Source organism: Eriocheir sinensis, chromosome 60 (assembly GCF_024679095.1).
Source record: "Eriocheir sinensis breed Jianghai 21 chromosome 60, ASM2467909v1, whole genome shotgun sequence".
NCBI classification, from domain to species: Eukaryota; Metazoa; Arthropoda; class Malacostraca; order Decapoda; family Varunidae; genus Eriocheir; species Eriocheir sinensis.
The window spans coordinates 2,781,180-2,794,414 of record NC_066568.1 but is presented as its reverse complement, the minus strand read 5'-3'; the positions used below and the strand labels follow the sequence as shown (position 1 = coordinate 2,794,414).

At 45.5% G+C, this 13,235-nt stretch overlaps 1 protein-coding gene and 1 long non-coding RNA gene across 5 annotated transcripts in view; both read left to right on the top strand.

Annotated features, from left to right (window-relative positions):
• The first annotated feature begins 40 nt into the window (after positions 1-40).
• The window catches only part of LOC126985720 (protein PRRC2C-like), a 16,350-nt gene continuing 3,155 nt past the window's right edge, over positions 41-13,235 (top strand). Inside the window, exons 1-2 of one of the 4 annotated variants that reach the window (XM_050840899.1) lie at positions 41-1,408; positions 1,742-4,271. In XM_050840899.1, coding sequence (XP_050696856.1) covers positions 2,459-3,358 — 900 coding nt within the window. In that variant the 5' untranslated portion in view covers positions 41-1,408; positions 1,742-2,458 and the 3' untranslated portion in view covers positions 3,359-4,271. Of the gene's footprint in view, positions 1,409-1,741; positions 4,272-11,057; positions 11,250-12,826 lie in introns of those variants that run through there. The other 3 variants (XM_050840898.1, XM_050840897.1, XM_050840896.1) reach the window with 3 other exon arrangements.
• LOC126985723 (uncharacterized) lies at positions 11,256-12,899 on the top strand. The gene is made up of 2 exons (XR_007738988.1): positions 11,256-12,232; positions 12,302-12,899. It is a non-coding gene; the product is annotated as an uncharacterized LOC126985723 (long non-coding RNA).

Below are 13,235 nucleotides of genomic sequence, written 5' to 3'. Positions count from 1 at the left end.
TTCTGTTTTATTTTGAAGGTTTTTGTAATGTTTGGTTAGGGCTTGAGTGTCCAATTCTCGTGTTTTTTTCTGTTTTAATGGTGTTTTGGGGGCTGGTTTATGCTGTTGTGTTTTTTATGTTTTATTTGAGTGTTTGGATCGGTTTTCTGTTTTATTTTGAAGGTTTTTGTAATGTTTGGTTATGGCTTTTTGGGGCTTCAGTGTCCAATTTTCGTGTTTTTTTCTGTTTTATTGGTGTTTTGAGGGCTGTTATATGCTTTTGTGTTTGTTTTATGTTTTATTTGAGTGCTCGCATCGTTGGTTTTCTCTTTATTCTGATGTAATTTTGACGGTTTGGTTTTATACAGTTGGTCCCTCTCGGTGTCTCTTCCTTATTTTCATCTTTATTTCGGTCCTGCGTGTGTTATATCACCAGCTCCTGCACTGGAGAGTACTGTCAGGCGTGCACGTCCTCCTGTACGCCTCCCGTGCCGCCTCACAGCACCTCCTGGGCCGCCTCCGTCACCGCAGCGTCACCACCACTCACGAATTAATGAATGGCGCGGGGACAAACGCGTCCCTGGGGGCGGATTCTGAAACGAAGTTACGGCGTCGTATCTGCTTTGGCGGTGTCACACTAGCACTTTTTCCGTCGATTAATGCGATTTCCGTCGATTTTTCATCGTTCCGCATGAACTTATCGCATGAATTTGTCAGACGATCAGGATCGTTTCCGCCTGCAAATTTCCGCCTTTGTTTACATTTCCAAGACCAAGACCGAGACTTTCCGCGTGGCTTCAATCTGTCTCAAACGCTCTCCTGCAGTGACATCCTTCCTCATCCTGGTGTCATTTCTGGCAATAAGAGAGGTCACTAACTCCAGAAGTCTGTGGTACTGGCTTTTGTCCAACCTGATCCAATTCTTCAGAGTCTCATGATCCTCTAAACTCAGCTCTTTTAACAGCCTGTGGTACACACTTTCTCTTTCCCGACGAGCCAACCATGAGCGCATCCATGCACGCTTTTTGGCTTGTTTAGCTCGTCTAAGTCTCACAATACACAGTATTAGGTTCAGAGCAGCGTATCTTTGCCGCAGCGTGGACTCCATGTTTGTTTACATTCCTTGGTCTGTGCCGACGGAAAGTTTCAGACGAAACACCGTTTGTGTGTGACAGGCCGCAGCCAAGATATCGACGATTTTCAGAAAAACGAAGGAAAAAGTTGACGGAAAAAGTGCTAGTGTGACACCGTCTCGCTGCACGTCCGGCCGTAGCGCTTCCGCTGGTATACTCAAAACACCGGCGCGGCCATTTTGATAAGAGTTGCGGCGCCGCAGGTTAAGGCGGGTGTGGGCCGCCCTAAGTGAGTTACGGCCTCCTCTCCCTGCACGCCTTCGCTGCTACGAGTGGAACATACATCCTTCATACAGGTATAAAATGAATATAAACGATGTTTACGTAGTTGTACTACTTATACAACTGTAAGAAGTGAATTAACTACCAGTAAGATGTTTAGTAATACAGTAACTAGGAAGTTTGGTGAAAACTTGTGAGAGGGCTTCCCGCTGCCTCTTGCAATGATACATTTTTATTATGTGGAGTTGCAAAGAACTAGTAAGTAGATAGGTATGTTGCCATGTTCCTATGCACTCATACTTTATGGACAGCATCACAATTATTGAAGACGGAGTAAACATATTATATGCATGCAGTATACGCGCACGACACCATTTTCCTCATATTTGCCTTCCTTAATCCTACAGACTTGGGGATCCATCCCCCATCCTTCGCAACGTAGTATCTTGCACGCGTGGGTGAGCAGGGACATCACTGTGTTGCAAGTGTTGTATATATACCATAGTGCTGATAAATGTTAAAGGTAACTTTTCACAAAAATGGTGTTATAGCTTGCATATAGAATACAGCATAGTCTGAATGTCTGAGGTTATGAACAAAGGTAGGTTAGGTTTGTGTCAGTGATATTAGCATTAGTAGCTCCTCTTCCGAAAAGTTCGGCCTCCTTTTCTTCGTAGGGGGCAAGGTAGGGGGTGAGGAGAGAGGCTCCATTGTCGTGAGAGGGTGGGCACCGCGGGAACGTTCGCACAACAGCTAATTTGTGTTTACATCCCGCGATTGGTCGACGCTTCCTATTTGCCGACTAGAACTTGCCCCTGATTGGCCACCGAGACGCGGCCGCCTTGCAGCAGCGCGCGCCCTAAGGTCCCCTTACGGCGGCCTTAAAAAGTTTTGAGTATGTGAAAGGAATGCCGAGATACGGCGCCGTAGCGCGCCCGTAGCCAACAGCGCGCGGGCCTTAACTTCCGGCCCTTCTCAGAATCCGCCCCCCCGAGTGACGCACGGCCTGCACGTGTCGCGTCCAGACACCATGAATAACACGGTGTAATTTTCTGGGTAACACTAACATGACATGCAGGGGAAAAGCTTGAAAATATTAAGGATTTCAATATTTCCTCTGCGTAATGCCTGGCGCGGCTAAGAAGCGTGGGCGGGGCGCGGCGCTGCGGCTGGTGCTGGAACCGCCCGCCGTGCCCGTCAGGCGGCGCCGCCCGGGCCGGCAGCACCCGCGGCTGAGCGCGGACGCCAACAACCGCGTGCAGGGCCGCGTGAACGGGCGGGCGTGCCTGGTGCAGCTGGACTCCGGGGCGGAGGTGACCGTGGTGTTCTGGAGCGCGGCGCTGCGCCTGGGCCTGGTGCGCGGCGGGGAGCGCGCCGTGCGGCAGGAGGTGGTGCTGTGGACGGGGCGGCAGGCGCTGCGCGTGGTGCAGCTGGACAGCGTCACCATCGAGCTGGGCGGCGGCGTGCAGGTGGTGACGCCCGCCACGGTGTTCCCGGCGTGGCTGGAGCACCAGTACGACGCCCAGGCCGTGGTGCTGGACGCCCACCAGCTGCGGCGCGGCGCCATGGTGCAGCTGTTCCGGCCCGGCGGCAGCGACCTGCTGGTGCGCCGGCCGCGGCGGCTGCAGGGGCGGGTGCGTAAGACGCGCCGCTCCGTGCAGCCCGACGTGCTGACGGTGCGGGTGGCGCGGGACGGCGGGGCGGCCGGCGCGCCCATGACCATGCTGCTGGACACGGGCGCCACGGGTGTGCACGTGTCCTGCGAGCGTCGCGCGCTGCTGCTGTCCGGCCGCCCCCCGCCCCGGGGCCTCGAGCTGGACCTGGGCGGCGGCCTGTGTCTGCACGCGGGCCCGCTGGGCGTCGTGCCCTCCAACGACCACGATTTTATCCTGGGCGTTGCCGTGCTGTGTGCCAACGGCGCCGTGCTCGACCACGGCCGCCACACGCTGGACCTGCGGGCGGGGGCGGGGTGGTGGCGGGTGTTCACGCAGCCGCCGCCCCGCGCCCCGCGAAGGCTCTACTAGCGTGGCCCTGGGCTGACGCACAAACTGCTGTACCCCCGCCGCGCTCCCCCCCCCCCCCCCCCTTCCTGTTGCCTCGAGCACATAGGGCCGGGTCTCATCAGCCGCCTCAGCCCGACCGTGGGTTTCATCAGTAATCAAAGCCTTGGGCCGCTCTCAATCCGATAATAGACTATCGCTAATTGCGGAACAACGTGAAGAACAGTCTCGTCCGCTTTCTGATTAATATCTAGAACTTTCTGCACAATTCAAAGACGCAATACCTTCAAAAATATCCAGGACACTTAGGAACATTGAACTAGTCAGAAAGGAATAACAAAGGAATCAAAATAGACGCTGAATACCTTAAAAACCTTCGGAGATGTACACGAGGAAAAGAAAGGCAGTTAACTCATTGAATGCGGATTTCCTACAGTCAGACCCCACCAAGCTACTAGGATAAAGCAAAAAGTGGCTGTTACAATTCAATGAAGAAAAATGTAAAGTCCTGCACCATGGGAGGGGATATCCAGTACACCAATACCACATGGGAAACACTCCACTATCCACCACAGAGGCAGAGAAAGACCTGGGAGTGTATGTTACCAGGCTACCAAGGAAGGCCAAATCCGTGCCAATCGCAGCGGCAAAGGATCATGGTGGAGGAAGAGAAATACTGCGAGGACAGCTGATGACGAAACACAGGCAGGGCGGACGAAAATATACATGCGTAACTCATCCTTTCCTTACCCACCCTTGGCAAAACAGTGGTGATGCATCTCAACACCTCCACCGCCACCCCACCGCTAGCTCTCACGGTTGGTCCCCATTCTCTGCAGGTTGTGGAGCCCGCCAGACTGCTTGGTGTCACCCTAGGCCATACATAATTCATTTTCTGTCTCATATCCTTTACATCATTGTCATTGTTGTAACTATCTGGTTTTACTATTATTTTCTTCATCAGTCACCCCTCATGCATGGTTGCGTTAGCGTCACATATCACTTAAATTCTTCTTATTTTTTACTGTTTACGCCATACCATTACTAACAGAGGTATTTAATATGTTGGGCGTAACCATTAACTCATAAAAGTGGTTCATGGAAAACTCATAAGAAACAGCGCCTGTCTGACTGATAATGCTGGAACTGACCTCAAGGGAATGGCCGAGGAAGAGAGAGCTTGTGATAAGGGCGTAAGGGAATGGCCTGGAAAGGGAGAGCTTGTAATATGGGCGCAAGGGAATGGCCTGGGAAGGAAGGAAGGGAGAGCTTGTAATATGGGCGAAAGGGAATGGCCGAGGAAGGGAGAGCTTGTGATAAGGGCGTAAGGGAATGGCCGAGGAAGGAAGGGAGAGCTTGTGATATCAGCGAATGGGAATGGCCGAGGAAGGGAGAGCTTGTGATATAAGCGAATGGGAATGGCCGAGGAAGGGAGAGCTTGTGATATGAGCGAAAGGGAATGGCCGAGGAAGGGAGAGCTTGTGATATTAGCGAATGGGAATGGCTGAGGAAGGGAGAGCTTGTGATATTAGCGAATGGGAATGGCCGAGGAAGGGAGAGCTTGTGATATCAGCGAATGGGAATGGCTGAGGAAGGGAGAGCTTGTGATATTAGCGAATGGGAATGGCCGAGGAAGGGAGAGCTTGTGATATGAGCGAATGGGAATGGCCGAGGAAGGGAGAGCTTGTGATATGAGCGAATGGGAATGGCCGAGGAAGGGAGCTAGATAAGGGCGTAAGGGAATGGCCGAGGAAGGAAGGGAGAGCTTGTGATATCAGCGAATGGGAATGGCCGAGGAAGGGAGAGCTTGTGATATGAGCGAATGGGAATGGCCGAGGAAGGGAGAGCTTGTGATAAGGGCGTAAGGGAATGGCCGAGGAAGGAAGGGAGAGCTTGTGATATGAGCGAATGGGAATGGCCGAGGAAGGGAGAGCTTGTGATATGAGCGAAAGGGAATGGCCGAGGAAGGGAGAGCTTGTGATAAGGGCGTAAGGGAATGGCCGAGGAAGGAAGGGAGAGCTTGTGATATGAGCGAATGGGAATGGCCGAGGAAGGGAGAGCTTGTGATATGAGCGAAAGGGAATGGCCGAGGAAGGGAGAGCTTGTGATAAGGGCGTAAGGGAATGGCCGAGGAAGGAATTAGGAAAAAGCTTATGATATGGTCCTAAAAGTTGGTCGGCTATTATGAGAAGCAAATGCCACGTGCCGCTGGGGATAAGAGAAGGACGCTTGCTTAATTCATTGCCACAGTCAGCGCGTTATTTCCATGGGCGACACGTGTCTGGCGCTGATAAAGACAAAATTTCCTGTTGTTGGCGGTGGTGATGATGGTGGTCGTGGAGAGAGAGAGAGAGAGAGAGAGAGAGAGAGAGAGAGAGAGAGAGAGAGAGAGAGAGAGAGAGAGAGAGAGAGAGAGAGAGACAATGAGAGAGAGAGAGAGAGAGAGAGAGAGAGAGAGAGAGAGAGAGAGAGAGAGAGAGAGAGAGAGAGAGAGAGAGAGCTGTGATATCAGCGAATGGGAATGGCTGAGGAAGGGAGAGCTTGTGATATGAGCGAATGGGAATGGCCGAGGAAGGGAGAGCTTGTGATATGAGCGAATGGGAATGGCCGAGGAAGGGAGAGCTTGTGATAAGGGCGTAAGGGAATGGCCGAGGAAGGAAGGGAGAGCTTGTGATATCAGCGAATGGGAATGGCCGAGGAAGGGAGAGCTTGTGATATGAGCGAATGGGAATGGCCGAGGAAGGGAGAGCTTGTGATAAGGGCGTAAGGGAATGGCCGAGGAAGGAAGGGAGAGCTTGTGATATCAGCGAATGGGAATGGCCGAGGAAGGGAGAGCTTGTGATATGAGCGAATGGGAATGGCCGAGGAAGGGAGAGCTTGTGATATCAGCGAATGGGAATGGCCGAGGAAGGAAGGGAGAGCTTGTGATATGAGCGAATGGGAATGGCCGAGGAAGGGAGAGCTTGTGATATGAGCGAATGGGAATGGCCGAGGAAGGGAGAGCTTGTGATATCAGCGAATGGGAATGGCCGAGGAAGGGAGAGCTTGTGATATCAGCGAAAGGGAATGGCCGAGGAAGGAAGGGAGAGCTTGTGATATGAGCGAATGGGAATGGCCGAGGAAGGGAGAGCGTGTGATATCAGCGAATGGGAATGGCTGAGGAAGGAGAGCTTGTGATATGAGCGAATGGGAATGGCTGAGGAAGGAGAGCTTGTGATATGAGCGAATGGGAATGGCCGAGGAAGGGAGAGCTTGTGATAAGGGCGTAAGGGAATGGCCGAGGAAGGGAGAGCTTGTGATATCAGCGAATGGGAATGGCCGAGGAAGGGAGAGCTTGTGATAAGGGCGTAAGGGAATGGCCGAGGAAGGGAGAGCTTGTGATATAAGCGAATGGGAATGGCCGAGGAAGGGAGAGCTTGTGATATCAGCGAATGGGAATGGCCGAGGAAGGGAGAGCTTGTGATATCAGCGAATGGGAATGGCCGAGGAAGGGAGAGCTTGTGATATCAGCGAATGGGAATGGCCGAGGAAGGGAGAGCTTGTGATATCAGCGAATGGGAATGGCCGAGGAAGGGAGAGCTTGTGATATCAGCGAATGGGAAAGACCAAGGAAGGAAGGAAGGAAGGGAGAGCTTGTGATATCAGCGAATGGGAATGGCCGAGGAAGGGAGAGCTTGTGATATGAGCGAAAGGGAAAGACCAAGGAAGGAAGGAAGGAAGGGAGAGCTTGCAATATGGGGCATGAGGAAATGGCCGATTAAGGAATTTACGAAGAACTTGTAATATAGGCGAAAAGGAATGGTCTCGGAAGGAATTAGGAAAAAGCTTATGATATGGTCCTAAAAGTTGGTCGGCTCTTATGAGAAGCAAATGCCACGTGCCGCTGGGGATAAGAGAAGGACGCTTGCTCAATTCATTGCCACAGTCAGCGCGTTATTTCCATGGGCGACACGTGTCTGGCGCTGATAAAGACAAATCTATGGCAGAATTTCCTGTTGTTGTTGATGGTGATGATGGTGGTCGTGAGAGAGAGAGAGAGAGAGAGAGAGAGAGAGAGAGAGAGAGAGAGAGAGAGAGAGAGAGAGAGAGAGAGAGAGAGAGAGAGAGAGAGAGAGAGAGAGAGAGAGACGTAATTGAAAGCGGGGTTTTCCGTTATAAGCTGTTCGGGGAAACTTTAACAAATGATAACGAGAGACAATGAACATGAGAGAGAGAGAGAGAGAGAGAGAGAGAGAGAGAGAGAGAGAGAGAGAGAGAGAGAGAGAGACGTAATTGAAAGCGGGGTTTTCCGTTATAAGGTGTTCGGGGAAACTTTAACAAATGATAACGAGAGACAATGAACATGAGAGAGAGAGAGAGAGAGAGAGAGAGAGAGAGAGAGAGAGAGAGAGAGAGAGAGAGAGAGAGAGAGAGAGAGAGAGAGAGAGAGAGAGAGAGAGAGAAAAAACAACTCTGGGAAAATATATTCTGAAGTTTGAATAATATGATAATGAAGAGGAAGTAAAAGAGAAAAAAAAAATAAACAGGAAACAGACAGACAGAAGAAAATAATTATAAAGAAAAGCCTAGAAATAGATATACAGAAAGTAAGATATTTTATGATAAGACAAAAAAAAAAATGGTAGATACTCTCTCTCTCTCTCACACACACACACACACACACACACACACACATCCTTTCACACACGAACGAAGATGAAAAAAATAAATACAATAAAACAAAAAAATAAAAAAAAAAAGAAATAAAAAAAGAGGAACAAGAAATACTCATTCATTGATCAATACAAAAAAAAATAACAATAATAAAAAGAAATGAAAAAAGAAATGAAAAAAAGTTGCCACGATTCATAACAAAAATAAAATAAAAAACAACAACAAAAAAATATCCTACACTCGAACGCGCACAGATGTAAACAAATAAAGTAAGGTAAGGTAAGGTAAGGTAAGGTAAGGTAAGGCAAGGTAAGGTAAGGTAAGGTTAGGTAAGGTAAGGTAAGATAAGGTTAGGTTAGGTAAGGTAAGGTTAGGTAAGGTAAGGTAAGGTTAGGTAAGGTAAGGTAAGGTAAGATAAGGTTAGGTTAGGTTAGGTTAGGTTAGGTAAGGTAAGGTAAGGTTAGGTAAGGAAAGGTTAGGTAAGGAAAGGTAAGGTAAGGTAAGGTAAGGCAAGGTAAGGTAAGGTAAGGTTAGGTAAGGTAAGGTAAGATAAGGTTAGGTAAGGTAAGGTAAGGTAAGGTTAGGTAAGGTAAGGTAAGGTTAGGTAAGGAAAGGTTAGGTAAGGAAAGGTAAGGTAAGGTAAGGTAAGGTAAAGTAAGGTTAGGTAAGGTAAGGTAAGGCAAGGTAAGGTAAGGTTAGGTTAGGTTAGGTTAGGTAAGGTTAGGTAAGGTATGGTTAGGTAAGGTAAGGTAAGGTTAGGTTAGGTTAGGTAAGGTAAGGTTAGGTAAGGTTAGGTAAGGTAAGGTAAGATAAGGTTAGGTAAGGTAAGGTAAGGCAAGGTAAGATTAGGTTAGGTTAGGTAAGGTAAGGTATGGTTAGGTAAGGTAAGGTAAGATTAGGTAAGGTAAGGTAAGGTAAGGTAAGGTTAGGTAAGGAAGGAGGAGGAGGAGGAGGAGAGGTCGAAAGAAGGAGAGAGGAGGTACGGAAGATATAAAAACATTGAATAAATATTAACAGAAGAAGGAGGAGGAGGAGGAGGTGAGGAGAGCAAGGACAGAAGAAAAAGATTACGCAATAAGAAAAGTTAGAGGAGGAGGAAGAGGTAGAGGAGGAGGAGGAGGAGGAGGAGGAGGGGAAGGAGGAGGAGGTGAGGAGAGCAAGGACAGAAGAAAAAGATTACGCAATAAGAAAAGTTAGAGGAGGAAGAGGAAGAGGAGGAGTAGGAGGAGGAGGGGGTAGAGGAAGAGGAGGAGGAGGTTTTTAGCAGACTTTTCCTCTTTCTAAACGGTCAATAACCCTTCCTCGTGACTTATCAAGAGTATAATTATATATATATGTGTGTGTGTGTGTGTGTGTGTGTGTGTGTGTTGTTACGAAAGGGAGGAGAGGTAAGAAGGAAGGAAAAGAGGAAAGGAGGAAGAAAACAGGGAGAAAGAGAGAGATAGAGAGAAGAGAATGGGAAAAGAAAAGAAGGGAAAAGAAGGAAAAGATAAACAAGATAATCAAGGAAACGATGACAATAAAACTAAGCAAGATAAGTAAGATAAAGAAGATTTTGATTTTCTACTTTTCCAAGTCAAAAGTTTCCCACATTTTCCAAGACCACCTATTTTTTCTTACTTAAATTCTATGTTAAGGACGACGAACGGAACCCTTACCTCCTCCCCCTTTATCCCCTTTCCTTCCTTCCCTCCCCCCTTTCTCTCCATTCTTCCGCTTTCCCTTGATAACTGGATGAATTCCTAGTCAGTCTGGGTTTGTCTGGTCTGGTCTGAAAGCGCTGACGAGGTTTTCCATACGTCAGTCAGTCAGTCAGTCAGTTAGTTAGTTAGTCGGTTAGTCAGTCAGTCAGTCAGTCAATCAGTTAGTCAGTCAGTCAGTCAGTAGTTAGGAGGAGAAGAAGAGGAGAGAAAGAAAGAAAATGAGGAGATAGAAGATTTTGTGGCATAAGAAGAAATTGAAGAAGAAAATTAGGAACAGAAAAGGAAGAGAAGAAGAAGGAGAAGAAAGGAATAGAAGAAAATAGAGGAGGAGGAGGAGAAAAAGAGAAAAAAATGGAGGAGATAGAAGATTTTGTGGCATAAGAAGAAATTGAAGAAGAAAATTAGGAACAGAAAAGGAAGAGAAGGAGAAGGAGAAGGAAGGAATAGAAGAAAATAGAGGAGGAGGAGGAGGAGAAAAAGAGAAAAAAATGGAGGAGATAGAAGATTTTGTGGCATAAGAAGAAATTGAAGAAGAAAATTAGGAACGGAAAAGGAAGAGAAGGAGAAGGAGAAGGAAGGAATAGAAGAAAATAGAGGAGGAAGAGGAGGAGGAGGAATACATAGGAATACATAGGAAGAACGGTCTATGGCAAGGGTGTCTGTTTACTACCGCTACCACTAGTAATCTACATGTGGTGGAAGAAGAGAAGAAGGTGGAAGAGGACATGTGGTCTTCTCTCCTCCTCCTCCTCCTCCTCCTCCTCCTTCTCCTCCACCTACTACAAATGGAAAAAAAAAAAAGCGAGAGAAAAGGAATTGAGGAAGGAAGAAAATAAAAAGAAGAGGAAAAAGAAGACTCATGCAAACACAAGTCCATTTACACTCGTCATCGTCATCATCATCATCATCATCATTATCATTGTTAGAAGCAGAAGGAGGAAAGGAGGAAAAATATGACGCGAAAAATAAAAGAGAGAGAAAAAAAGAGATGATTACGTGGATTTGAAGCGTCGACCCAGTCCCCCCCGCCCCCCCCGCCCCCCTCTCTCTCTCTCTCTCTCTTGTGAAAGTAAAGGTGATTTATCTTAAATGTACGTGCAAGACTTTCCTAGAATATTATTGTGTATACTCTCTCTCTCTCTCTCTCTCTCTCTCTCTCTCCACTCCCAATTTTTAGAAGTAGTATTAGTATTAGTAGTGGCAGTGGTAATAGTAGTAGTAGTAGTAGTAGTAGTAGTAGTAGTGGCGGTGGTGGTGGTGGTGGTTATGAAATGTCCTGTAACAAAAAGGTCATTATAAGGTTAAGACACAGATGCACTTCTCTCTCTCTCTCTCTCTCTCTCTCTCTCTCTCTCTCTCTTCAATGTGTGACACCCAACTCTGAGAATCGGCCGCGTCACATTCGTCTCGCGGTCTCCCTCTCTCTCTCTGACTAGTCTCAGTTACCCCGTGGACGTCGGAGAGGGAGGATGTTAGACTTTCTCCTCCGTGCCGCGCTACCGTGCCACACCCGCTCCAACGTTCCAGTTTGACGGCCCTCGGTTAGGTGAATAGCAAGGGTGATTTTGACGGGTTGTTTTGTCCATGTTTTTACTTCTGTTCGATTCGTGTTCTATTCATGATGGTTTAATTGTTTGTTTTCTCTTGTTTTCTTACTTGTTTGATGTTTTGATTGTTTGGTTTCTTGATTGTTGTTTTCTTATTTTATCTTGTTTTATTTGAATTTTCTTGTTTTCTTCTCTTGATTGGTGTTTTCTTGTTTGTGTTTTTCTTGTTTGTCTGAAGTGATGAATTGATTTAGAGAGATTGTTTTCTTTTTCTTTTTTCTTTTTACTTCTGTTTCCCGTTTCTTTTTTCTTGCTTATTTTGATTTCTTGATTATTATTTTCTTGTTTGGGTGTTCTTTATTTTTTGTTTAGTCTTTTTTTTGTTTTTTTTCTTTATTTTGTTTTTCTTTTGTTTACTTTTGGTTGGTTTTTGTTTTCTTTGTTTTGATTTGCTTGTGTTGTTTGTATATATTTGTTTACACGTGTTTTTCATATTGTTTTTTTTTGTTTATATTTGTTTGTATTGTTTATATTTAATTGTTTACACGTTTTATCTTTTTTTTGGTTAGAATTTTGTTTATTATTTTTTCTATTTGTTTATTTTCGTTTTTATTTTAGTTACACATTTCTTTTATTAATTTCTTCTTTTCTCTCTTTCTCTCCTTCTCTCTTTCTTTATTTTTTTTTGTATTTAATTATTCATTTTTATTTCCCTTATTTTCAGTTACAATTTTTTTTTACTTTTTCTCTTTAATTATTTTTGTTTGTTTGTTTTTGGGATATTTTTTTGTATTGGTAATGATGGCGGCGGCGGTGGTGGCGGAAGGCCCCCCCCCCCCAAAAAAAAAAAAAAAGAAGTGCTTGATAATGATTAAAAAAAGAGAAAAAAATCATGTTCACTTAAATTGTATGAACGTTCGTAAATTTAGTTCACTCAAATTGTTGAACGTTCGTAAATTTAGTTCACTCAAATTGTATGAACGTTCGTAAATTTAGTTCACTCAAATTGTATGAACGCTCGTAAATTTAGTTCACTCAAATTGTATGAACGTTCGTAAATTGAGTTTTTTTTTTTTGGTCAGAAGCGGAATTATTAAAGCGTCCTCTAATAACTATAATTAACTAACCTAATTACCTTTTGTTTATGTTTATGCTTGTTGGTATAATTGTTTGTTTCCTCCTGTTTTCTGATTTGTCTGATATCTTGATTGTGTTTCATATTCTCCTTCTTCTCTTCTTCTTTTTCCTACTCCTCTTGTTCTTGTTCTTCTTCCTCTTTCTCCTTCTTCTTTCTCTTTTTCTTCTTCGTCTCTGTGTTTTTTCTTGTTTTTTATTTGTTTCTTTTTTTGTTTGTGGTTTTTTTTTCTCGTTTGAAGTTAAGGGTTGATTTTAAGGAGTTGTTTTATCTGTTTTATTTTTTTATACTTTTTTGTCCTCCCTGAATTTTCTTAACCTGGCCCTAAATTTTTGAAACTAACCAATTCTTATGATATTATGAAGCCTAAAGTAAACTGAATATCACCTACTACTACTACTACTACTACTACTACTACTACTACTACTACTACTACTACTATTTTTCTTTGCAGAGTAACGAACGCTGAACAGTCGAAGAGGAAAAGGCAAAAGAAGAAGAAAACGAAAGAGAGAACAGAAGAAGAAATATAGAAAGAAGAAGAAATAAGGAAGAAAAGGAAGAAAGTAACAACGAAAAGGGGAAGAAGAAGAAAATGAAGATGCCTTATGTGTTGGAAAGAAGAAGAGACGAAAACCATGGGATGAAGATGGAGGGAGAATGGATGAGAAGAAGAGAAGAGGAAGAAGAGGAGAAGGAAGAAGAGGAAGAAAATAACACAGACGACGAAAACCCACCAGACGAAGAAGAAGAAGAAAGAGGAAGAAGAAGAACAAGAGGAACAGGAAGAAGAATAGAAGAAGGAGAATATGAAACAAAAGGAAAGTTAATATTGATTGAACGAATGAAAATAACAAAGAATG